This window comes from Clupea harengus, chromosome 4, assembly GCF_900700415.2.
Source record: "Clupea harengus chromosome 4, Ch_v2.0.2, whole genome shotgun sequence".
Taxonomy (NCBI): Eukaryota; Metazoa; Chordata; class Actinopteri; order Clupeiformes; family Clupeidae; genus Clupea; species Clupea harengus.
The window spans coordinates 20,362,216-20,387,505 of record NC_045155.1 but is presented as its reverse complement, the minus strand read 5'-3'; the positions used below and the strand labels follow the sequence as shown (position 1 = coordinate 20,387,505).

At 43.4% G+C, this 25,290-nt stretch overlaps 1 protein-coding gene across 1 annotated transcript; it reads left to right on the top strand.

Annotated features, from left to right (window-relative positions):
* Positions 1–444: 444 nt before the first annotated feature.
* LOC105894220 (rho guanine nucleotide exchange factor 10-like protein) lies at positions 445–25,284 on the top strand. Its single transcript, XM_031566669.2, has 22 exons — positions 445–959; positions 3,237–3,291; positions 8,022–8,036; positions 9,086–9,451; positions 10,270–10,297; positions 10,638–10,705; positions 11,271–11,336; positions 12,095–12,163; positions 13,358–13,462; positions 13,759–13,892; positions 15,800–15,913; positions 16,595–16,703; positions 17,151–17,254; positions 17,821–17,898; positions 18,179–18,358; positions 20,138–20,254; positions 20,769–20,861; positions 21,765–21,935; positions 22,844–22,989; positions 23,326–23,367; positions 23,780–23,949; positions 25,040–25,284. The coding sequence occupies exons 2-22, from the start codon at positions 3,261–3,263 to the stop codon at positions 25,282–25,284; spliced, it is 2,451 nt and encodes an 816-aa protein (XP_031422529.1). The 5' UTR covers positions 445–959; positions 3,237–3,260.
* Positions 25,285–25,290: the final 6 nt, after the last annotated feature.

Sequence of the window (25,290 nt, the reverse complement as noted above, 5' to 3'; positions counted from 1 at the left end):
ACAGTATATTAGCCTAGTATTTGCAAAACCATTTGAGCCAGTCATCCAAAATAATCACCATATCATCAGAATTTTGAAGAAACATCCAGGAGAAGGCCTTGCAGACTGGTGGCAAGTGTTACAACTAAATAATCAGAGATCAGATACATACTCAAGTATTCTAAAGGCCAGGCTAGGAAACACGACCTGAGCTCTAGGTGGTAGGAGAATATCCGACATTGTTCCTAAGTTAAAATCGACTGAAATAATTCAGCATTTGTAACATATTATTTTCAATAATGTGGGACAAAAACATTTGGAATTAAATTGATAATGTATTAGAAAACATTAAGATGTCATTGTTCAACTAGGCATTTCACTGGCAGGAACATAAGGGTCCCAGTAGTGATTGTAAATATATTTCCCTTTCACTTTTCCCGTCTGAGTCTTCCTGTGTTGAAAAGAACGTCCCAGGATTTACCCTGTTATGATTGGTGAAGACTTCTGCCCAGAGCCCCGGTATTGGCTGGTGGGGGCTTCATTCATTTGCATGAGATGGTGTGGGCTGGATGTCTAGTCTGTCCATGTGCAGTGTAGTGCGCGGTCAGTGGGAGGGATAGGAAGAGAAAAGGGAGGGATGGGTCAAAAAATACACGGAGAGGGGGAGAGTGAGAAAGAAAGAGAGAGAGAGAGAGGAGTTTCCTGTCCCTGGAACGAGCGCTGCCAGCCTTGTGGAGTTGGGCTGTTATGAGAAAGTAAACAGCAGAAGCCTGTGGAACAGGATTTTAGCCCTGAGAGATTGTGTGCGTGTGTGTGTGTGTGTGTGTGTGTGAGAGAGAGAAGGGAGAGGTTGGGTCATCTGGACCAGAGGCAGAGAGCGGCTGCACTGCGTAAAGATGGGTGCAGTTCTAGGGAGAAGACGCGGCTGACAGCTTTCTGACTTCCTGGGAGAACCTCTGGATTAAAGACTGGGTGGAGATGTAAGTTAATTCACTGTCAGTCGGTCGTACTGATGATTGATGGAAGGTGGGAGTCTATTGTCTTGTCTGCTCTCTGTCTGTCTATCTGCATCACCACACAGCAACAAAGCCTGGACCCCACTGCAGGGGGTGGGACATTTTGGAGAGGGTCAGGGGCATGGAAGAAACAATTACTGTGCATTGTTTAATCTCTCTGTTGTTAGCCAGAGAAAGAACCCCAGCAGACATAGAGCAGAGACTGTGGCGGTGGTTGTTGCTACTGCTCAGGGGAATTTGTTGCCAGATGAATCTTCCCGGTGATGACCTCTAGATTTTGGGCTGTGAGACGGAACACTTGACCGGCTTAAGGGGGACCTTAAGGGCATTTTAAAGCTAAGCTTTGTTTTCATGAACATTTGAAATCTGAGCAGTTGATCTGGTGTCAGCAAAAAATTATGTATATATCGCTGAAATCTATAGAGATGATTTAAATCTGTTGCTTTCAAAATATTTAAAACGTTTGTCAGGCTTTCACAGCAGGATAACGTCATTTTTTTTTGTGGAGCTTGGGAAATGTCTTTTAAGTTTGTGATATGATGCTAGTGAGTGCTGTGATAATTGCTGTTCAGTTCTTTACAACGCTCTCAGTAATTTCTCTTTGTCATTGCCGGGTGCTGAGGTATATAACCATTCAACCATTAAGAATTGAGGGAGCCCTTGTCCACTACATATGAACATTTAACTCCTAGAGAGAAGTGAGCTAATTCTGTATGTTTTATGATTGACAGACAGTCAGTGCATGTGTGGGGCAGAGGGGCGGGCTCAAGGAGTGAGAGTGGACCAGTGTGAGAAAGGAGGGGGCACTCAGGGCAAATCTCTGTGGATGTGCTGTAATCAGATGTCTCAGCCCTTTAGGTTGTGTCCAAAGTGATACTCGTGCCAGATTGACCATATCCTTGATGTAAATGGTTTGATACACTTTAAGTAGCCCATCTGACTGTCTTGCCCTTTCTGTGTGAGGGCAGTGTACTGTGTGTTATGTTTCCTTACTTTAAAGAATTTGATACAGTTTCAGTCCTCTGGAGGACTGTTTTGGCTGTCCTGTGTGAAAGCCTTGGCTACCCGTACACTCAGTGTTTGCTTTGGGCAGGTCATGTTAGTTCAACAGCCACTGTGAGATACCTTATCACAAGGCAATTATTTAAACTCAACTGACCGTGACTTCAAAACTAATATGAAAATTCATGCATTATTTTGCATAATACGAATTGAATTACTTCCTTCTTAATATTTTGTCAATAAAAGCGTCCCAATGTCCTTATTGGTCTGAATATAATGTAACCAGCCGAGGAATCCCAGAGGCTTCACTCACCCTGAGGGACGGATCAGATGTGAGGGGTGACCTCATCCATCTGCTAAGTTCTGCACATGTAATTGTGCCTGTTAATGAGTCCTATAATCATCCCTCAGTGAAGGCCTGATGCCGTACCCCTGTCCAGTCTGGTGTGGTGTGGAGCAGAGCAGAGGTCATGCTGCTTTGTCAGTCGTAACAATCCCAGCGCTGTTCTCTCACTCACTGTACGCTCCTGAAGTCTGTTTGGGCTATTGTCTATTCACCAGACCGTATGTGTCCTGGGTCCTCTGAGCGGTCAGTAGCTGGCTCAAGACCTCTGAATTATTCATGGCCTCTGTCACTCTGGAGTGGAAGGGGAGAGTCTGGGGGTCGAGGGCCACACATCAATTTGCTTCACTTATTAGAAATTTTGGGGGGGAGTGTTATCAAATAATTATTACAGTAGCAGAGAAGGATATATTTGGATATATTTATAACTCTCCTTAATTCCCAATGGTGTATAAGAAGTGTTTACTTTCCGATGAATGGAACTCACTTTTTTAGACAGAATGGGGCTTTGGGGCTGACATTGGTCAATAACGCTCAGGTTGTGGGTGTGCAGGGGCATGCCTGGATATGCCCCATACTGCTGAGGAATTTCACAAGTTCACAGACTTCCCCTGACAACTGTGTCTGCCTGAGTTTCCCTGTGAATCAGCTTGATTCTCTCTGACAACTACAGAACTGCTTCCTGATCATATCCAGCATCAGCAAGGCAATATATAGTGAAGTGATGATAGCCTCTTTTTTCCGTCTTTCTTTGTATTTATATGTGGGTTTAAAAAAAAAGGCTCACATATTATAAAATAACTAATAACTATGCTACTGTAATCTTATTTATATTCGATATTCAATATTCTATATATTCAATTCCAATTTCCATGGCATAATTTTGTCTTTACCAGAGACTGATGTGACAGGTCGAACAGATGGCCGCCCTTCAATCCCCTCCAGTCTCAGGTGAGTATTCAGAGCACATGCCTGGTGGATTCTTTTAATCTCATTCAATCAGTGTCGGGTCCAACACAAGGATCAAACTTGATATAGTGTTATCATCTGGCTTCTCTGTCTCCAAACTTGAAATTGTTAATACTGGTGTCTCTGACCATCTTATGGTTGTATTTGAATCCACATTGTCTTGTCCCCTGCCCATTACATCAACACTTGCCTTGTGTCTCAGATGCCCTTCCCTCCTGCACTGTCACTGAAGAGCTGGTCACTCTCTTTAACTTATCCTGCTCTGACACTCTGGACTGTGCAGCTCCTTCAAAGCTAAAAAGACTCAAGGCTAACACTGTTGGTACCCCCTGGCCGAATTACTCCTCTTGTGCTTTTAGACAAGCTTGTGAGAGGGCAGAGCTCAAATGGAAAAGACTAACTACAATTTTAATATAAAGCTTCACCAAAGCTCTGTTAAGACAACTAAGGCTCAATATTATGCTTAACTAATTAATAATTTCCTGAATTTCCCTACAGGGATTAATAAAAGTTTATCTTATCTTATCTTAAAGATGCCCACAGACCTAATACTGTTCAACACAGTTAACTCTATCTTAAATCCTGCTGCAACCTCTGCTTCCACTACTGAATCCTGTGAGAAGTTTCTGAATTTCTTCATTGACAAAATCTCATATCAGATCTCACATCTCACTCCCAGACTCTGATCCCTCAGAGACACACCACTCAGTCAATACTCAGCCATTTCAACCAGTGCCATTCTCCCAGCTGTCTGAGGTGGTCTCACACATGAATCCCACCTCATGCCCTATACACATTACGCCTCTTCAAGGACGTTTTTGTCACAATCTGCCCCCTTATTATTAATAGAATTAATAGCTGTTTAACAAATGGAGTTGCCCCTTTTAAACATGCAATTATGCAAGCCCTACTACAGAAACCTAGCCCAGACCCCAATGACCATGAACACTACAGGCTTCCATTTATTTTGGACGAGGATTTTGGAAAAAGTAGTCTGCTCCCAGGTGTCCTCCTTCTTGGACACATACAACATCAACACATTCCCGTCTGATTTTAGAGTTCTGCTGAAAGCACATCGACATCCTTCTCTCTGTCATTTCTGGATATTGTGCCATTTTAGTCCTGCCCGATCTCTTTGATCCAAATTGACCATGGTATTCTTTTAAAACGCCTGAAAGGCAAAGTTGGTCTGCAGGGCAGTGTTAAAATGGCTTACCTCCTACCTGAGATAAATAACCTTATCAGTCAGAACAGGAAGTTGTTCTTCATTCCCTGCTTCCATTATATATATATAGCCATATATATAATATATCTTTATTTCAGACGCCAAGTTCCATATAAAATAACAGACATACAACTATAAAAAGTTGGCATTCAATTTTAGGGCCTATTTTATACATTCTTCCCCTGTTGTGCTGTCTTTGAGAAATACAATGGTCTGTATCACTGTTATGCAGATGATACACAGTTTTACCTACAAGTTAAGGATTTACTCTTTAGCTGTCTAGAATAGATGACATAAAATGCTGGATGGCGATGTTCTCCCTTCAACTAAATGAAAACAAAGCTGAAGTAATTATATTTGTCCCTCCTAGCTCTGTCACTAGCCTAAGCAATGTGCCCGGTGGCTTCTTGGACACTTCATTTAATTTTAAATGTGTTGTGAAGGGCAGCTTTTATCAGCTTAGAACCATAGCCAAATGATAGCTGTTTTGCTCTCAGTTCCCCACCCATGCCTCGAAACCAAACGTGACTGCGCTTGGTATAGTCTCCCGCCCCACATTAAGTCCTGTTCCACCACTGACAATTTGCAATCAAATTTAAAGACCCACCTTTTCTCTTGCTTTTAGTTTAGTCTGAGGTTGCCCCATGGTTTTTGTCAAGTCCACTCTTAATTTATTTTTAATGCGTTTTAATCTGTTGTAAATTGTATTCAGTTTCTCTTAATTTCTTATTTTACTACTTTAATTTTGATTTCATCATTTTATACATTTTTATGTGTTTTCCATTTTAATCTAGCCTTTTTGTATTATTCCTTAATCTATTTTACCTCAGCTTACCTCATCATGTTTTTGTTGTCTGTCTGGTAATTCTTTCTGGGGCGTATTCCAGAATGCAGTTTTAACAGACTCTGAGCCTAACCCTGAACTCTGAGTTGATGAACCCTGAGATGGGAAAGTTGGTTTCCAGCTTCAGAACAGCTGATCTGAGTTCAGTTCAGTTCAATCAATTTTAAGTATGTTCACTCTAAGCGCATGAGTTAAGTGCATGCCCGATGACTAAAAAGCCATCATCAAAGGAGCTCCGATACTACGAGTCACCATGGCAACCGGCAAGAAAACAAAGTCATCCTACTTCACCCGACTGGAGTTAGAAGTTCTGATTAGGGCTGTCAATCGATAAAAAAAAATTAACTAATTAATCGCACATTTTGAAATTAATTAATCGCGATTTATCGCGATTAAAAGTTTTAATTTTTTTCTTAAGACTAAATCTTATAAATAAACAAGTAATCACTTCAGACAGCGTGTATTTTAGACACTGTTGTTTAATTGTATTTTTTTTAACACAATGGTGCCCCTTGACGGTAAATCGTAAGAATTTCCCCTGAAGCAATTCGAATCACCTCAATCAGCCCACTGTCCTCAACTATGTTGATGGGCCGACAGTCACTGTCATCCTAAATGGTAACCTTTTCACGGACTGGTCTAGTTATTTTCCTAGAGAAGTCGTGGAGTATGGGTTGGCGATCATCTAACCTGGGACTGCTTTCTTTCGGGTGCTTTGCATTAAGGTGATAGCTAAATTCAGCTTGACAAATGCTACATACAACTTTAGTTTTGTCGATTGTTCCGTCATTTTGGCTCTTAAACAGAGACTTTCCGCCCAACAATCCCTCAGCTCTCTCCATCTTCAACTACCGCAGTGGTTCTCAAACTTTTTCTGACATTCCCCACTTTGAACAAGGGGGGCTATTCAAGCCCCACCTGTCCCTCATCGCTCTCATAAAATGGTAGGCCAAGCCCCCTACTTCCGGGCTATATTGCCCGAGGGGACACAGGTTCAAGTCTGGCCTGATGTAATTTCCCAATGCTCTCCCCACCTCTTCTCCGCCTCGCTTCCTGTCATAACTTCATGTCCTATACAAATAAAGGCATTAAAAAAAAAAAAAAAAAAATATATATATATTTTTTTTAAAGTTGCGTTAATTGCGTTCAAATATTTTATCGCGTTAATCGCGGCCACATTAATCGCATAGATTAACGCGTTAACGCTGACAGCCCTAGTTCTGATACATGCTTATGGCGAGTATGAGCACATGTTCTGGGGAAAAAAGCAACACAGCTACAGACCTCCGTGAAGCTGATCCCCCATGCCATCATACAATTATTAAAAGTATTGCTGTATTGCTGCCATAAAAATAATAGTTTGTGCTTATATGGGTTTTAAGTAATTCAACTTGACCTTTTCTGGACAGTGACTTAAAAATTACTTAAAAAACAAACTCAAACCAGCACAAACAAACTGCAATCATTTTGAATTTGAATTTTTTGAGTCAATGAGTGTGTCTATTAATTTTGTACCACACTTTCTTTTAAAATTACAGATGAAAAGGTGGTGAAATATGATTGAACTTTTATTTTAATTAAAAAAATGGTAATATTGGATTAGGTAGTCATCAAGGAATGATGGCACATCTATTCGGGGTCTCAAAATCTTCTCTGACAAAAGTCTATGCAAATTAATTTGGCTTTAACACTGACAGGTCAACAAGGAAAGGACACCAAAAGTCCAATAGCTGCTCAACAGGAGGGAGGTGATAGGGAGACACTCAGGGTCTGTTAACGAAAACCTGCCAGCAAGCAGGTTAGGTTCATAGACTCATTTACCATGGTAACTGACCCTAAGTCTGACTTACCTCATCTTTGGGTTAACCAAATCAGAGTTTTAACAAAACCCACCTTTTGGAATACTCCCATGTTCTTGTGCTTTTATTTGTCTTATGTGTGTTCTCTTAGTCCTGCTTTTAACTCTTACTCCTCTTCTTCATGTATACTTGCATTGGAAATCCATCTGCCTCGAATGGAAAGGGTCAACTCCTGTTGTTTCTAAATGTGCTATATAAATAAAAGTGACTTGACTTGACATCATCATCACCACCACGTTCATCATCAACAGCAGCACTAACAATAGAAAATAAGAACAGCATCATCTTTTACATTTTTTTTACCCATTGAACTTAAAATCCCCTCACACAAAGGTTCTCATGAAAATTGTCCTTTTTTAGTTTGGTTACAGGCACTATTTATACTCAGGACTAAAACAGGGTCAGGGTCAAGAGAGGTTAGAAGAATGGCTACTGTAAGCCACATATACCCAGTGTCCGAATCTAGGTCTACCAGAAGCATGTCTGTCCAGGTCAGCCTCCTTTCCAAGCATTCCTGCACAGCCTGACTGCTTGCAGCACTTTAACCGTTTAATCCCAGCCAAGCTGAGAACGGTCATTGGACCACTTGGCCAGAGGACCATATGTTGGTTGTCAGAGTGGGTCTGCCCCTGCACCATATGCTGTTATTCTTTGGCATGCACTCACGCAGTGAGCAGGGAGACTGTAGGTGTGCAGGTTATGCTTGGGACAAACATGACGCCGATGAAAATTCACCCTACTAAAACAGACTTCTTGTCATTCTTTTGTTTCAATGACACCAAAGAGGACCACAAGCAAGGTAAATACCAGAATTAGTTTGACTTTGTGTTTTGGGTCAACTGCTCGCTGAGTGTGCCAGTCACAGAGAGAGGGGGGTGAATTAGCATCACTTACACTAGTTTAACAGGAACCTTGAACCCACGTTTAGTCTCACCTGCAGCTGAGCAATCATTGTTATATGATGAAAGGTTACTTATTTATCAATGCCATGCTGAGTAGTTTTGCAGAGAGGAGGGAAAACATTTACCCAGATCAAGTGCATGGAGCGTGGAGGCTACTTTCCAAAGGCCATATGGTCACATGCTTAAGTGTGTGTAATCCATTTCATCACCTGTTACCTTAGCCGCAGCACTACTGAGGAAGCCCCAATGCCATCTGCTTATTATTTTAGCCAGTAGAAGAGAAAGCTGATGGGTAAAGTATGTGAACGAATGGTTATCAAGGGCAGTAGATGGAGTGATATATAGGTTATATCCTGTTTCAGCAGATATTTAGCAGGTGTTCAGTTGTAATGAAAGATGATGATGGCTGATGTCAAACTCTGTCAATTGTTTCCATTTTTAAAATCAATCAATCAAGTAATTTGTCAGAACCATTTTTTATATATTTATCAGGTTTTTATACTTTTTGTCAAATATTCAAGTTTTTTTTACTTCTGTGAAGTTTCAACAATGCATGTTGAACCTTGTTTTTCCCACTTGCTTCAACAAAACAATACACAAGCTCTGTGTGATAGAGTCGTCTCTTCAGCTGCGTAAATGAAACATTACTTTGTGGCATGATGGGGACTGCGAGTACAATCCCTGTTGTTCTGCACTCATTGTTTCAGAGTACTTTGTTCTGCACCGAAATGCTCTCTCTTTTCTATGTGATTGTTGGCTTTTTCTATTACTTTGTTTTGGTTAACCCATCAATTTGGGAACATTATCAGCTTTTAGGAGAATTCCTGATTACAAGTCTATGAAAGTATACATGTTATATTAAGGATATGAAGTTGTATAAATGAAGATGATGTTTAAAAAAAATGAAAAAAGAGCAAACAACAGAACTGTAATGTATTTTTTCTAGACTCCATGCCTACTAGAATACCCCCAATGCATCAGCATCAACTTGAAATAGACGAAGATGAAGAGGAAGAGTTGGGAGAGAAATTTGAGTTTGATGACTCTGATGAAGACAGTGCCCAGGCCAAGAAGTCTGAGGCGGACGGAGGATTCTACTCTGAGGTGGACGAAGGACTCAACAATGGAGCCTCCCAGCAAGCAGTGGTCCTTTCCACATTTCAAAGCCCGGTGTTACCAGCTCCCGGGGACAACACGGTGCTACCACCACCTCCCGGGGACAACACGGGGCTACCACCTCCAGGGGACAACAGTCACAAAGTCAGTGTCAACGTGACTCCTACAGGTCAGGACAACCAGAGTAACAGCCCAGGTAGGATATCCAATGATAAACCAATCCAATGGTAGTTTCCTCCTTTCTATGTGACCTGATGGTATATGCTATACCTCTGCTTTGGAACAGTAAGGTCTATGTGACCTGATGGTATATCCCATACCTCTGCTTTGGAACAGTAAGGTGCTTTGTAAGACAGGCGTCTTTTATGGTGTGAGCTTTCCAGTCAAAGTTGTTGAAAATACTGCAGTCTTATCACAGATGTTTTTTTATGGCTGCTTTGTGTCCATTCAGTGTCATTTGTTTTCTGTAGCTTGGCGTCCCTGCACTTTCAAAACATTTGTCACTTTGTGACAGCGAAAGCATGCACTGTCATCTGTCGAAATGCAAAATAACACATTGCTCACAGCTAAACTTGAAAGACTGGAAACACATGTAGACCTGAAACATGTTGGCCTCAAGTGCATCCGCCAATTGCATATCTCTGTGTTTTGTTGGAGCCAGACTTTTGTACGTGAAACCCCATAAATGAATTACGTTTGTACTGCTGCCCAGTTTTGTTTAGAAGTTTTCTCTTCCCTCTTTTGCCACTGTCAACTCAAGCACTCATAAAACAGAGGCTGCCATCTTAGTCACACAAGCCAGCCTACTACTTCCAGGGTATGAATGAGAATATGGGTGTACATGTACACCTCCCCAGACACAGCTGGAGAATTGAGACACCATCCACCCACCCACATATTTGGAACGCGTCCAGCTACGCAGCTATGCAATGGGAGGATTTCTGTGTTTTGTCAGTTCTTGTCAACGCCTCGGCAACGCAGTACACCTAAACCCATTTGTTTTCTGTCTCACAGATATGGTGGCCAGAGAGTCTCCTGATGGGTAGGCCTCCTGAATTCCTATTCATGATTACCAGGCTTCCTCTGGATGAGAGTGTCTATGTTTGTGGGGGGTTGAAGCAGAGATTGCTGTTATCTAACCCTCTATATGATCACATACTGTTGAGAAATGACATGAGGAATGACATATGTGTTGTGAAAGTATAGAAGAGGACAGCATGCCTGTTGTGTTACAACATTACTATGACACAGGTGATGGCTTCATGTTCCCAGGAATAGGGTCTCACTCTGCTTGAATGTAATCTAATTTAGACCATTGAAGGCTTTTGTTGAGGCTTGATTTTGCTGGGAAATATGATCTTTTTACTCTGTCCCTGATACAGCAGCTCCGTGGGGCCCAGGGTGTCTGAAGAGACAGAGGCTTCCTGGATGGCAAACAACGTCTATGAAGGTACAGTACATTCTGCTACTACAGCTACTATTAAAGGTGCACTCCTATCAAAATAGTGTTTAGGGCAAAACTCCCTAATGGGGATACACACGTATCTGAGTATGTAGATATTGTGAAAAAAGGTCAGTTTCTTTAATGCAACAGCCTCTTTAAGTGATGACTATTGTTGATGTTATTGTCATTACGATGTGATTGTTGTACGTATGACTAGTGCTTCCTCATCTGCGTCCCTCCCTGTATTACTGACACATACACAGTAATGTATCTGTGGGCAACACCTTATTGCATCATTCCATCTGCTCTGCTGAAAAGCACACTGTTTCCATTGAAAGTATATTTCCTCAAATGCTGGAAGTACGCTTTTCAGGTCATTCCCAACTTTCAGCTAACACAGCATTCTCTCCCTAGCCTAAGATCTGCTGCTAAAGATGTCCAGACAGTCTGCGCCTGTGTTCATGTCCCACTCTGTGTTGTGTGTGTTGTGTGTTGTGTTGTGTGTGTCGTGTGTGTTGTGTTGTGTGTGTTGTGTGTGTCGTGGGTGTCGTGTGTGTCGTGGCGCTCGCAGGTCTAAAGTCTGAGTGTTACTACACCCCTGTCGTAAAAAAGTCTGGCCGCACTCAAGCTCTGACAGGTTTGTGGCTTGGTGGTGGAGCTCGACGTCTCTCCCTTTCTCCCTCATACTCTTCTCTCCCTCTCAGTCTTTCTTTTCTTTTTTCTTTTTTCTTTCTCTCTCTCTCTCTCTCTCGTAATCACACTGAGGGACATCTTCCTGGAAATGTGTAGTTTCTGACTCACAGAAAGAGCACTTGTGAAATCACACTCGGTCAAATCAGCATGGTAACAGCAAATCCAAACACTCTGCGCTGGCTAATCAAAGACAGACATTGTATTACCTCATTGAAAGGAAACACTGACCCCATCTAGAGCGAAGGATTGTGTGGAAGGCTCCGCCCGAGCCTGAGTTTAATATGCTTTTCTTGGACGGAAACATTTCCGTCAGGAACTAGAACTAGCAGTCATGTCAAGTCAGTTACACCTTTCAATGAGGTCTCAATCTGTGGAAGGATATGCCTGAAAATACTGTATCTACTCCGACCATGGAAGAGGTCATGATCTGTCTGAAATATAAATGGATTATTTTTCTTTCCTTCACTGTTGATTTGGATGAATCATTGATACACCATTGATTTGGGGTGATGTGTTTTCTCCATGGCTGTAATTAGTTTGAACGAACATCAAACCAAAACAATCACCAGCATGTTTTGAGACAGGAACACCCACAAAATATTCTTCGATCTCGGCACGAGAAATTGGCTCCATAGGTGTACAGCAGGTACTCAGGTGTGTGTGTGTGTGTGTGTGTGTGTGTGTGTGTGTCTGTGTGTTCAGCCCAGACACCTGCTCGCTCCCGGGAATGGTTCAGTGTTGTCTCAGAACTCACACTGCGGCTGCACAAAGGTACAGGTCCCCAGTAGGAGATGAGTGTAATGCTTAATTTATGCTACTCCGAGCCCTCTCCGAGCAAACCTCGTACGGGAATCTCGTACGGGAAGTTAGAAAAATGAGTAGGTGCACGACAGCCTCTCCGAGGTGCTCGGAGAGGGTTCGGAGAGAGCGGTTAAAGTCGGAGAGGCGTTCCCTGTGTTCGGAGGGGCGTTCCCTATGTCCGACTCCGTGAAATCGGAGTAGCATAAATTTCGCTTAAGAGTGACTAGCCTCGTTGTACTGCTGTCCCAGGCCCCCACTACTGCTTCTCCCACCTTTATCCCCTAGTCTCCCACGACCGTCCCATACTCTTCCTTACTTATGGGCCCAGATCCCTTAGATGCAATAGTGGAGTATGTACTTAGTATATTGTCTTTACCTTACTATACTTACTTGACTTTAAATCTATAATATACATTTACCATACCTGAGGCATGTGGAGAGAGTCCGTTTTTCAACAGTCCAAGTATCATTCAGTTTGTCTGAACAATGAGAGCATATTTCTCTGGGATCACTTCAAAGACCAAGAGGTCCAAACACATCTGGGAAGCCCATGAGTAATAGCCCTGCGCAGATTAGCATTCTTTTACACTGAGTTATGGGGTAAACCTTACGGAACTCTGGCATCATCCCCCTAGAATGGGAGGCATGAGGCCATGGGCCAGCCTTTGATTCCTCCCCTTCACCTCATGGTCATGCACACAGACTCTTTCAACCAGTAGTTAGAGGTATTGATTAGTAGCCTCCCTGTCTAGCGCAGCACAATGAACAGTGGTGACAGTGTGTCCTTCATGGCACCATGACAAAATGGGGCCCTAGTACATGATGTTGTGCTCTTTCTATTCATGGCAAGATCAATATCAAAATGAGAGCTATTCGGCTCTCCAGTAAGATTTGGCAATAGCAATCACCTATTTTATACAATATGACGTGAGTATATACATATGGAGACTACCATCTTGAGAGGACTATTTGCTTGGTACGTCAACCCATGGAGGTTATATAGCCCTGAGATCAGCATGAGAACAAACACCATCACAGTGTCTGCTACAATGGATCTTATGGAGTTGTGAAAGAAAGACACATCTAACATCTAGACACCATATGGTATTTGACCAAGACCAGTCCTCATCAGTAGGGCTTTCATTGACATCAACTCTCCTCCAGGTCGACCTTCCGCTGCCCCTGAGCCAACCCAGGAAGAGTCCCCCGCCCGTACCGATGTCATTTACGATGACGTGCCATGTGAGAGCACGCAGTCTCTTAACGCAGGTTAGTCTCAGGTCCATTCTTCTGTTCTGCTGGGTTGTTTATAGGCAATATTCCCTAGACATCCCTCAACTAGAACATATGGCTTTAGCATATACAATGTCTTGAGATTAAGACACAGACTGCAGAGACACCATTAAAACACCATTTATTGTTAGCTTCACTTCACCCGATGTAGCTTTGGTTAAAAGGAATTGGACCTGCCATGTACTGCCCTGAAAATGCCGACGGCGGTTGGAGGAGGTACATGGTTATGTGGTAACTTTTCATTCTAATGTGTCCAAACATCTGTTTTTCAGTTGATGACCAGGTGTATGAGGACGTGCAGAGGCCTGACCAGCTGCAGGGGACAGAGGATTGCTGGAGCTCAAGTGAATTTGAGAGCTACGATGAGCACTCAGATGAGGAGGCTAAACCACCGGCTCGTAGCAAGGTAACATGATGTGGTTGGGTGTTATTTAGGAAAAGATCAGTGAGGACACTGGAGTTACTGTGTGTAAAATGCCTGTTAGGATACAGGGGACTGTCTTTGAAATGCCTGTTAGGATGCAGGGGACTGTCTTTGAAATGCCTGTTAGGATGCAGGGGACTGTCTCTGAAATGCCTGTTAGGATACAGGGGACTGTCTCTGAAATGTGCACCTTTGCAGACTCATCTTTGGGAGTGAAATGAAGGTGTACATAGGACTGTTTTTACTGATCTAAGTGCTCTGAACGCCCAAGATAGCAGCAGGGATTCTACCCATAAGCAAATGAGTGAAAGGGAGCATATTATGAAAATGTCACTTTTTCAGTGCTTCTGCACATAGATTTGGGTATCTGTCGTGCCTACCAACTCAAAAACGCTGACATGAGACAACCCAGTCAGTTTGTTATGGGCTGTCTATGTCTGAAAAGATGTGATTCAGCGAGCCCTTCAGATTTCTCCTCACTGTGACGTCACAGGGGGCGCTCAGTACAATTACACCACCCCAGAGCCATGTAGGCAGTCTCTCTACATGGCCTTGGACTACCCCCACCTCTCCCGTTACACCTACTAACGTAGCCCTCATTTTTCTTGCCAGCATTGGATACACTAGCTAGCCCCATGAAGGGAGCCTCAAAGTATGTTACAGACATTTCATTAAGACCCCAAGGAACCATGTTATAATGGGCATACGATGACTCCTTTAAATGGAAGTGAAAGCATGAATTTTAGTAGTTTGAACCTTATCTATTGCAGTGACAATAGTTTCCACAAGGTGGCAACGTTTCCCCATACAAGTACAACAAAGCTGTACAGTTGCATTTCAACAGGATTTCAACCACAAGCCTTTAATAGAGGTTGTACAGGTCTCCTAGTTTCTTTCCTTTTTGATTCAGAAAGATGTGCTTTTAGATCTCAGATTTAAAAATGCAGGTCATGTCTGCATGAAACCTGTAAGATGTACGCTTTGACCCTCTATTGTTTAAGAGTCGAAAAGATACACAACAGAATGTAAGTTAAGGAAAAGTGCCCCCCTCCCCCCAAGGCTACCAGTCTCTCTCAGTTCTTCTTCTTCTTAAGTGCTTCCCCTCACATAACCGTTGCCTACTGAATGTGCCTTTTTTGCATGTGTGTGTGTGTGTGTGTGTGTGTGTGTGTGTGTGTGTGTGTGTGTGTGTGTGTGTGTGTGTGTGTCTGTGTGTGTGCGTCTGTGTGTATGTGTGTGTCTGTGTGTGCATGCGTGTATGTGCACACGTTCTTGAGAGAGCTTAGTCCACGATTAGTTCTCAGCTATGTTAGAGCTGTCAGACACCACAGGCACTCCCTGCTGTCACCAGAGTTGTCAGGTAAATCCAGGTTTACACTCCAAATTTTTATTCTTGGATGTTAGTGGGGTTTTTGAATGTACGATTGTTGTGTCAGCATTTTATACGCCTGTGTATCTCCTTGTCGTTTGGCCCAACATATTACATATTTTCTATATAGATAGAGGTGTGTGACTAGTGAGAAATGCATTTGGGATCTGCACTGTGGTGGTGTGGTGTGGTGTGTTGGGGTCTCAAATTCTTTGAGTTGGGCTGCAGCACTTTTTTCTGATTACCAGCTGCATTATTTATTTGCTCACTTTCTTCTTCCACTGTCTTGCTTCCAAAACAGACTTTTCTGTGTGTGCTTGGCCTCTCTAGTGACTGTCTTTGAAGTTCTGTCTGCTGGACTGAATTGTTTTGCCTCTTCCTCTCTGTTCTTTTCTGTTTCTTCTGCCCTCATCCTTCCTTTCCCTGACCTTTGCCCTCCCTCCTTCTGCCTGCTGCCTCGGAACGCTGTTATGTTTCCAAAAACTTGATTTGGGGTCGTGGGCATGGCGCTGGCGCGTAGGCCTCTGCGGATGTGAGGGGACTGAAGGAGCGATGTGTCAGGACCAAGCGGGAGCTCGCCGTGCGCTTAGCCGGGCGGGACTTCCCCAAGATCAAACAGAACTATGACACCAAGGTACATCTCCGCATGTTAAATAACCAGAGAGTGTGTGAAAACAATGCGAATACAATGCAAGGCCTTGACCTGCTGACGAGACGACCGCTCTGCTTTGTCAATCAGCCTTTTCCTCTTTTCCTCTCTCTGCTTCTCTGCTTCTCAAAGTGCCTTAAACACAGTATGGATACAACTGCATTAGTTGCAGTGATATTTATCATATTATAAATTGCATTAGTTGCAATGATACAGTATTTATCATATTATATGAGCTGTCAAGGCAGCCATGGTAGCCCGCTTTGAAAGCCATTTGCAGCTACTTGACTTGCGGGAGCACGTTTCTACATGTTGGGATTAGGTGTTACCACGTTATGTAACTCTCTCTCGACTGCTTTTCACTTCAGGGACACTCAGGAGTTTCATTTCATACTAAACTGAAACTAAAAACCACAAAAATAAATACATAAAGACAAAAACAAAAACAGAAACTAGTGGGGTTTCCAGTCGTTCTCTCCACAGGGTCTGAGAGTCTCCCAGTTCAGACGTCTTGGTCTCACTGCTCTCACCCCACCCCACCTCACCCCACCCCACCTGTGCGCTCCAGGAGCTGTCTCATCTGCCGTCAACCTCACAGCCTCTCTCTCTCTCTCAGTCTCTCTGTGTGTGTCTGTCTCCCTGTCCCTCTCCCGTCTCTCATCTCAGGTCCAACAGCTCATGAAGGCTGCCAGGGATGGGACCAAAGATGGGCTAGAGAAGACCAAAATAGCCATGATGAGGAAGGTCTCCTTCCTGAACAAAAAAGAACTCACGGGTTGGTAACGTTTTTTATTATTTTATTCTTTGTTTGTTTGTTTCAAGGTCTTATTTATCAGTAAGATATTACAAATGTAATTGTGGTACTCTGTGTGGAGAAAATAATATTGTTTTTTGTATTAGCCTTATGGTGATTCATTTTATAATAAATGCACAGCTTGCAGTGGCTAATGTACCTCTTTGTAATAGCTGCATTGTTTTGGGTCTTGTTGTGCTGGAGTATCATGTGATTTATCATGTCGGAATGAGATAGCCTGGGAGGGAAACTGAGAAGGAGGAGGTTTGGAGGCAGTCTAACTAAACCGTGTGTGTGTGTGTGTGTGTGTGTGTGTGTGTATGTGTGTGTGTGTGTGTGTGTGGTGTGTGCGTGTCTGTGTGTATGTGTGTGTATGTGTGTGTCTGTGTGTGTGTGTGTGTGTGTGTGTGTGTGTGTTTGACTCTACAGAGGACGCAGAGGATGAGTCTGGCTATCTGGACGTGACTTTATCTGAGGTGAAACACCCGCCCCCACAGCTGAGTCCGATGCCAGAAGGCCTAAGCAACCAGCAGGTGTGTGTGTGTGTGTGTGTGTGTGTGTGTGTGTGTGTGTGTTTGTTTGTTTGTGTGTCTGTGTGTGTGTGTGTGTGTGTGTGTGTGTGTGTGTGTGTCTGTGTCTGTGTCTGTGTGTGTGTGTGTGTGTGTGTGTGTGTGTGTGTGTGTGTGTGTGTGTGTGTGTGTGTGTGTGTGGTGTCTGTGTCCGCATGTGTGCATAAAACAGATTTAATCTGGCTTTTGGGCCAAGGCTGTGATCTTACATCAGTCCTTAGAATGCTGTGGGTAAACAGCACTGACAGGAGTGGAGAACAGAGACACACATGCTCCGAGGCTACCCTTAATCCAATAGACGAGGCCATGCAAATAAGCTTTGAATTCACACAGATGAATGGATGCCTCAGCTACAAAGTCACAGCATGTTATGAGCCCCCAAAATCACTGATCTTTTTACATCACAATTTTTCTAAATTAGGATCATGGGGATCCATCCACAAAAGAAGGTTTGGCTTTTGCCCTTGTACAGAATGTCTTCTGATCACCATTCTGAAATGATTTGCTGGTCTGGTGTGTTTGATTTTCAGATTGTGAGACGTCATATTCTTGGTTCCATAATCGACAGTGAGAGAAGCTACCTTGAATCCCTAAAGAGAATACTAGAGGTAAAGACGTGCACATCTTTTTTTATGGTAATTTATGCACGTGCATTTATCTCTACAAGCAAGAGGCAGAGCACGTATGATACTGGATCTGCTTGGCTAATACATAATTGGATAAATTGGGTGTCCCCAAAATGAGGCCAAATGGATCAAGAAGAAAAGAGATAGAAGAACTATGTCTGTTACCAAACACTACTGCTAGCAATATGGAAACACCACCATAACTTGGAAAATGTGCATTTCAAAAATAGACAAAAATTCTAAATATTTTTTCTCGTTTCAGGAATACCACAAACCCTTACTGGAAGCCGAGCCAAAGATCGTGAACCCTAAGAAGTTCCAGCCTATCTTTTACCGCCTCAAAGAGATCACACAGTGCCACTCCATGTTCCAGATCGCGCTGGCCTCTCGCGTGGCCGAGTGGGATGCCACAGAGATGATAGGCGACCTGTTTGTGGCCTCAGTAAGTCTCAGCCAAGTACATTAACCTCTGGGGGTCAGTTCCAATCCCTGTGCCTGTGCTTGGTCAAGTGTACTTGTCTTCTTAAAGACTTTTTATGGTTCCCTGTGTGAACTGCCACATGCTAGTGGCCTTAGTTGTGTACATCGGGGAAATGGTGATATGGGGATATGGGGATATGGTGCTACAGTACTATGGTGCTATGGGGATATAGGGAAAGGATGCTATGGGGATATGGTGCTATGGGGATATGATGCTATGGGGATATGATACTATGGGGATATGGTGCTATGGGGATATGGGGCTACGGTACTATGATGCTATGGGGATATGGTACTATGATGCTATGGGGATATGGTACTATGATGCTATGGGGCTACGGTACTATGATGCTATGATGCTATGGGGATATGGGGATATGGGGATATGGCTTATTTTGAGAAATGGGGCTGAAAGCATGAGTGCACTTGTGCCCAAGCGTTAAAGTGTGGATCAAGTGTGCATGATGGAGTAGACTTACAGTATAGTGAAGGAAGCGTTTAGCCTGTGATTGTATTCCCAGGGAGTTGAGCCCAGGATGTTTGTGTTGGTAGTGCCCTACCGGTTTATCTACTGAGGTACAGAGAGTGATAGTTCAGTTTTAAATAATGCTGCTATATTCCGTGATTATGGAATGTGTAAGTAATGTTTGTGTTTGTGCATTCCCGGTCATAACGTAGGCAACTGTTTTAATACTTACTACCTATGGGAGCCTATGGGAGTCATACAAGTGTCTGCATGAATTGCATTTAATTGCATGTCATGAGTTATCCTTTGAAAATGAAAGTGACCGTATTATTAAATGTCTTCCTAAATGAGGGAGTGAATCTGACAATGACTGCTGAGAAAGTTCTCCTCAGTTACTCCTTGAAAGAACAAATAATTACCTAAGTTTGATTAAGTTGAGTGCATATTCAAAGTTGTTTGTCCCAAACTTCCGACTGCTAATGTATTCATCCTCCTATGGTGACTTAATAGTGTTAAGGAGTAGCAGCACAGCCTTAGATTAATGCTTATAATTAGGTTCCGCCCAAGCCTGGCTGTACTGTTGATGATGGGAATGAACCTGTCTGATTTTCTCTGGGTCATTAATTTTCTTCGACTTGCTTTTGGCTTCCGTGACGCCTCTAAACAGACCATTTCCTCTAGCCAGGCCTATTTTCAGACTTCTGTTCCTTTGTTGCAGACACTCTGAGCCAGGGAGTGGTGGTCGGTGGAGGAGGAAAAGAGGACGTGTTGCTATACTCAGCATTTCTATTTAAGCTTTGTTCATTCATTTCCTGTGTTGCCCCAAACTGCTGTTGGCATCTGGAGTGCACGCAGTGAGATAGTGAGGTTAATCAAAAGGAAAAGAAAAGCTGGCTCCTTGGTTATTATTTTTTTGAAATAGCAGGAGCAAGCCCAGTGGCGAGGGCTCCCACTGTGAAATCAAGACCACTGGCGTTTCTCCCGACTCCAAGTTCTTTCTCTCGGAGTCGCAATACTTGCCCAGAACTGTAATAGGGAGGCATTTTCTGGAACTTTCATGTGCATCAGCTCATCTCCTCTTGTGACTGGTGCAAGCTTTTTTTCTCTTGTAGAAAAAAAGTGTATTACGCTGCCTCTCTCTTTTAGTCGAAAAATAGGCTACAGCTTCTTCTTTAATTTAATGGAAATTAGCTTTTTCCCCATGTTGCTTTTTTCTGGTCAGAGAAAAGCTGTCTCACATTTCAGAGGTCCTTTTCTGATTTTCTTCTCCTGCAGTTTTCCAAGTCTATGGTGCTGGATGTGTACAGCGAATATGTCAACAACTTTACCAACGCCATGGCTCTCATCAAGAAGGCGTGCATGTCTAAACCAGCTTTTCTGGACTTCCTCAAGGTGAACGCCGTAGTCTGAATTTGCATGGAAGAGTTAGCAGGAGTTGTTCCTCAGGCACTACTTGACAGAATACATCTGAATATGCAGCTGTTCTATTCATATATATGTTTGAATAAAACACGACATCAGCCTATGATGATAACAAACATAACAAGACCAAACACTGTACAGAGACTAAATTATCTATGACCTATCAAATACCCTCACCCTATTTAACCCCAGATTACTCATAAACCTAAACCATAGCCATTAAAATGAGTGCCTTACTCAAAATGTAAGTCTAGTAGACTTTTTCACAGTCAAAAGAGTGCCGTTTGTGGCCTAAAAGGGAAATGAAAATAGAATGGAACCTCAAACTGGCCGCAAACTGCAGTTTCGTGATGATAAGAAGCTTCCGGTCATTACCCTGTTCTGTGAGAAGTATTTTGGGATGTTCGGACACAGCTGAGCGGTAAGGCATTCGCTGTCATGGCAACAGCCTTTGACCCCCCATACTCTGTTCTCATCTTCCCAGAGGAAGCAGGCGTCCAGCACTGACAGGATCACTCTGTACGGCCTGATGGTCAAGCCCATCCAGCGCTTCCCGCAGTTCATCCTCCTGCTGCAGGTCAGTAGCTGTGGCCGCGCCGGGCACACTGACAGAGCACCTCCAGCACAGTTACACAACAGGGCAAAGCACAAAGGTCACCCTCTGCTGAAGGGTGAACCGGCAGGTGGATGTGATCAATGATGTCACCCCAGGGGTGCGTGAGGTTTTTTATGGATCACCTGAAACCTGAAGCAAGTTTCTAAAACAAATGAAATTAGTCACTGACAAAACTGTAGAGGTGAAACACGCTGGGTTGGAGAATTATATAAACAAGCAGAGGGGTGGGGAGCAGGGAGCAGGGGGCAGGGGGCAGGGGGCAGGGGGCAGGGGTGGGGGGCAGGGGTGGGGGGCAGGGGTGGGGGGCAGGAGGCAGGAGACAGGCTGAGTTATATGAAGCCATCTGTGACTAAATGTTTTTTTTTCCCAATTCCTTTTGAGTTGGTTTTTATAGTCCCAATGATTAGTAGGTAGTGTCAGAACAGTGCTTCATTATGGTAGATGTTCCTTTGAGTGGTTTATGAAGGGAAGTGAAACTGAGTGGATATGACCATGCAGTGGTGAGACCCATGACAGTCATCTACATGACTGAGTCAGCATGGGCATTTTAACAGTGTTAGCAAAGAGAGAAATCAAGTCAAGTATAAACAACTACTCACATTGGGAAAAGGGAAATAGGCAGTGAAGAAAATAATAAGTTGGTTAAAAGAGATAAATTGTCAAGCTGAAAGACAAAAGTGGAAAGAAATTAATGACACACGATTTGAACTCATGGACTGATTTTCATCTGATTTCTTTTTAATAAACTCCCTCCTGATGCAAGAAGATGCAACCAGACTCAATGTCATGTTGACATCTCCACCTCCTTGTCTGTCTATCTTCCTTCCTCTCTCTCTCTCTCTCTCTCTCTCTCTCCTGGAATAGGACATGCTGAAGAACACTCCGGTGGACCATCAGGACCGGCTGCCTCTGCAGCTGGCTCTGACTGAGCTGGAGACACTGGCCGAGCAGCTCAACGAGCAGAAGCGCATGGCCGACCAGATCGCCGAGATCCAGCAGCTCGCCCGCAGCGTCAACGACCGCAACCTCAGCAGGGTGGGAGAGGTCGTCTCAACAATCACAGAAAGCAAACAAACAAGCAAACAAACAAGCAAACCGTCAGTCACTCACTCAGACATTCAAACAGACAAAGAAATGAACAAAAAAGAATGCCATTGATTTTGACCTCTACCCTAGTTTTCCCTGCTCCCTCTGTAGCTGGTCCTCTGCAGGCATCTCTGTGCCTAAACTCCCACACATTGTCTGGGTTGTAAAAAAGCTAAACAAAAAAACCACACACACACATATAATTCAACAGGCAAATATAGCCCTGCCCAACTGTTGAGATAGATTGTGAGCTGTGCCAATTTGGGAATATGTATTTGGGCCTCATTATTCAAGCTGGGTTGCATTCAGACGTGGGACTGCTGCCGTTTGTGTCGGGCGAGGCGGGAGAAATGAGATTGCCCTGCTTCAGAATGGCTCTTTGACAATTCGTCACGTTCACTAGAGGGTGCTCTAATCTCTGCTCTCCCGTGTTGTGATCTCGCCGGCAGCATTCAACTGCAAAAAACACAGCCCCTCCCCTTTTTTCTACAGCTCCCCGTAGTCATAATAATGCCCCCCTTTGATATAAGAGACGCTTTAGTATGCAAAACAGAGACACTGCCAGTTCTATACTGTTCCGAGGTTTGTTTTGGCCCCCACTGTGTGGAGATATTACGACAATGGGTATAAAGATGCAAACAAATGTGTATCATTGAAAGTCAGGTTTACCTACCTACACATATACAAAAAGCTTAGTTTACTGCTGTATGAAATCAGCATGTGCCTTTTCTCCCACTGGTTTGCAATGTCCCAGGCATACATAAGCATGAGATGTCCTACCTGTTTGGCCATGGGCTCCGGCATGAAAGCCTCATCATGTATAACTCTGTGTCCTTGTGTGGGTGTTTCTCCTGCAGCAGCTGAACGCTGATCAGCGGCAGCTTATTTTGTGCGAGACGCTCATTGAGACCGTCTACGGCGAAAAGGGCCAGGTGCTCAAATCGAAGGAGCGCAAGGTCTTCCTCCTGAACGACTCCCTCGTGTGCGCAAACCTCAACCTCAAGTGAGTGAATGCTTTGAATGGACATGCATGCATTCATTATTTTCCTCTTTTCTGTACATACATTCTGAATGAATACATTTACTGATACCATACGTGCATTCACTGGCGGTGCAATTTGAGACCTTGGAAGTGAAGTAGTATTTCTCCAATGCACACATCCTGTCACAGACGGCTCTATTCCCTCTGTTTGAGCTGGTTTACTTTTGACAGATCTAACCCAGTGTGTAGAAAGTGATGTCACTTACCCACATGACTCTGGCTTGCACTTGTGACAAAACCCTAACAATGATTCATAATGAAGGCCACACTTTTCCTCTCTGTCCCTCACCTAAGCAGTAACTCTGAGAGCGGCATTGATAACATCATTCACGAAAGATGGTAACGTCTGCAAGTTTTTTGGGGTACTTTGCTGTGCCTCCTAATGATGCTTGGGTCATTTGATCCTCAGAGCATGTTGATTAGGCCGATCAGTTTGCATTTCACAGGGAATTTAGACGGGTGAAGGTCCTAGCACTCAGAAAAGCCTCACCAAACTAATCACAATGCTGATCATGCATAATGCAAGAATACATGAATAGGAATGACCTTAAATCGCAGAGGGGTGCATTTCATGCCCTGCAAATTCAATTGATCATAAGCTTGCTAATTGCATTAGTTATTCTTTAAATTCTTTCATGACAATTCAAAGGGCCTTAGATCTTTTTTTTGTTTCACAACTGGTCTTGGTTGAGACGGTGTGCAAGCCACCAGAAAAGTCCTCAGGAGTGTCTGTCTGTCTGTCACCTGTCAGGGGTCCTCCGGATATCAGCAGTCTGGTTCCAGTGGGGCAAAAGTACACAGTGAAGTGGAGCGCCCCATTGCTGCAAGTGCAGGCAGTGGAGGTCGGGCAAGAAGGCTCGCCAAGCAAAGAGAACCTCTACCAGCTCAGCAACAACAAACGCCACAGCACTAGCACTCCAGGTAAGCCACAAAGCAACTCCAGATTAGCCACAGTACTAGCACTGCAGGTTAGCCATAGTACTAGTTCTCCAGATTATCCACAGTATAGGAACAGTTTATTGGGACATGGAATTGGTCAACTGAACATGGAATTCTTTATTTCTGTGAGACAGTATTTCTATGGCCAATCTTGACCTGTTACCTGATTGGAATCATGTGACTGTTCTGATAACAGCAGGTATGGTGTCAGACTGCTTAAGAATGGTTAGAAATTGAAGGCACTGAATGTTGGATGTGACTGGTAGGCTGTGAGGTGGAGACAAAAGTAATTGCTGAATATAAATTGTGTGTCTGTGTTGGAACGTTGGTTTGGATCCCTGCAATTCTGGTGTAAATAATTTACCTTTCAAGATATTCCAAAAAAATGGAAGGCAGACATGAAAGGATGAGGTAAAGGATGAGGTAAAAATAATCTATCATATTCAGAGGACTTCAAGGACGCTTACACACACAATTTGCTTTGGTGACAAAGTATGAATGTTGTGAATGTGAACATATTTGTTTGTTCACATCAGAGTTATATTGGCTACCTGTGAATGGTGGCTGGCCTACTTTTCAAATGACCTGTAAGAGGTTGTGCCTATCTTATTGGACTGAAGTAATTACAGGGCTGCAGCTCCCAGTGTCTATCCCTACTCATCATGTTTCCTACTCTGTAATCCCAGACATGCTGATATTATGTTGTTCTCTAGGGAGTCTAAAAGCCATCAGTCATCTCATCAGTTCTTGCAGTGAGTGCTGCCGGTACAATTCTGGTTTTGAATTTGTGTGCTTTTGGAAGTTTTGAAAAACAGAATGTAATCCTGAGGGGGTTTTGGCGCATGTATGAGGCAAAGCTCATTCATTAAAAAATACCTAAACCTAGACATACATGAATGGGTTCATACAAGCCATTCGTGCACACCATACAAGACAAAGGAAAATATGCTATTACAGAAAGGAGTAGATACTACAAATACTATTTATAAAGCAGTAATTAAAAAATGCTCCTGTTGGAGAGGGCAAGGCTTTTGGCCCATGATGAAGAGGCCGGTTGTGATGCGTGTTACAGGGAAGGTGTTTCTCGGACCTCCTCGGCTTTACCAGGAGCTTCAGGAGCTCCAGCACGACCTGTCTGTGGTGGAGGAGGTCACTCTGCTTGTGGGGACACTACAAGGAGAATACCAGGTGAGCTATGACAACATACATTACTCATACAGTTCCCCATTAAGTACCAGCTCCCTTTCTAAATGGGAACTGTTAAAGTCCAGGTTTAGAGGCTTAAAATCCATTATCTCTCATTCATCCATCCATTAATTAATT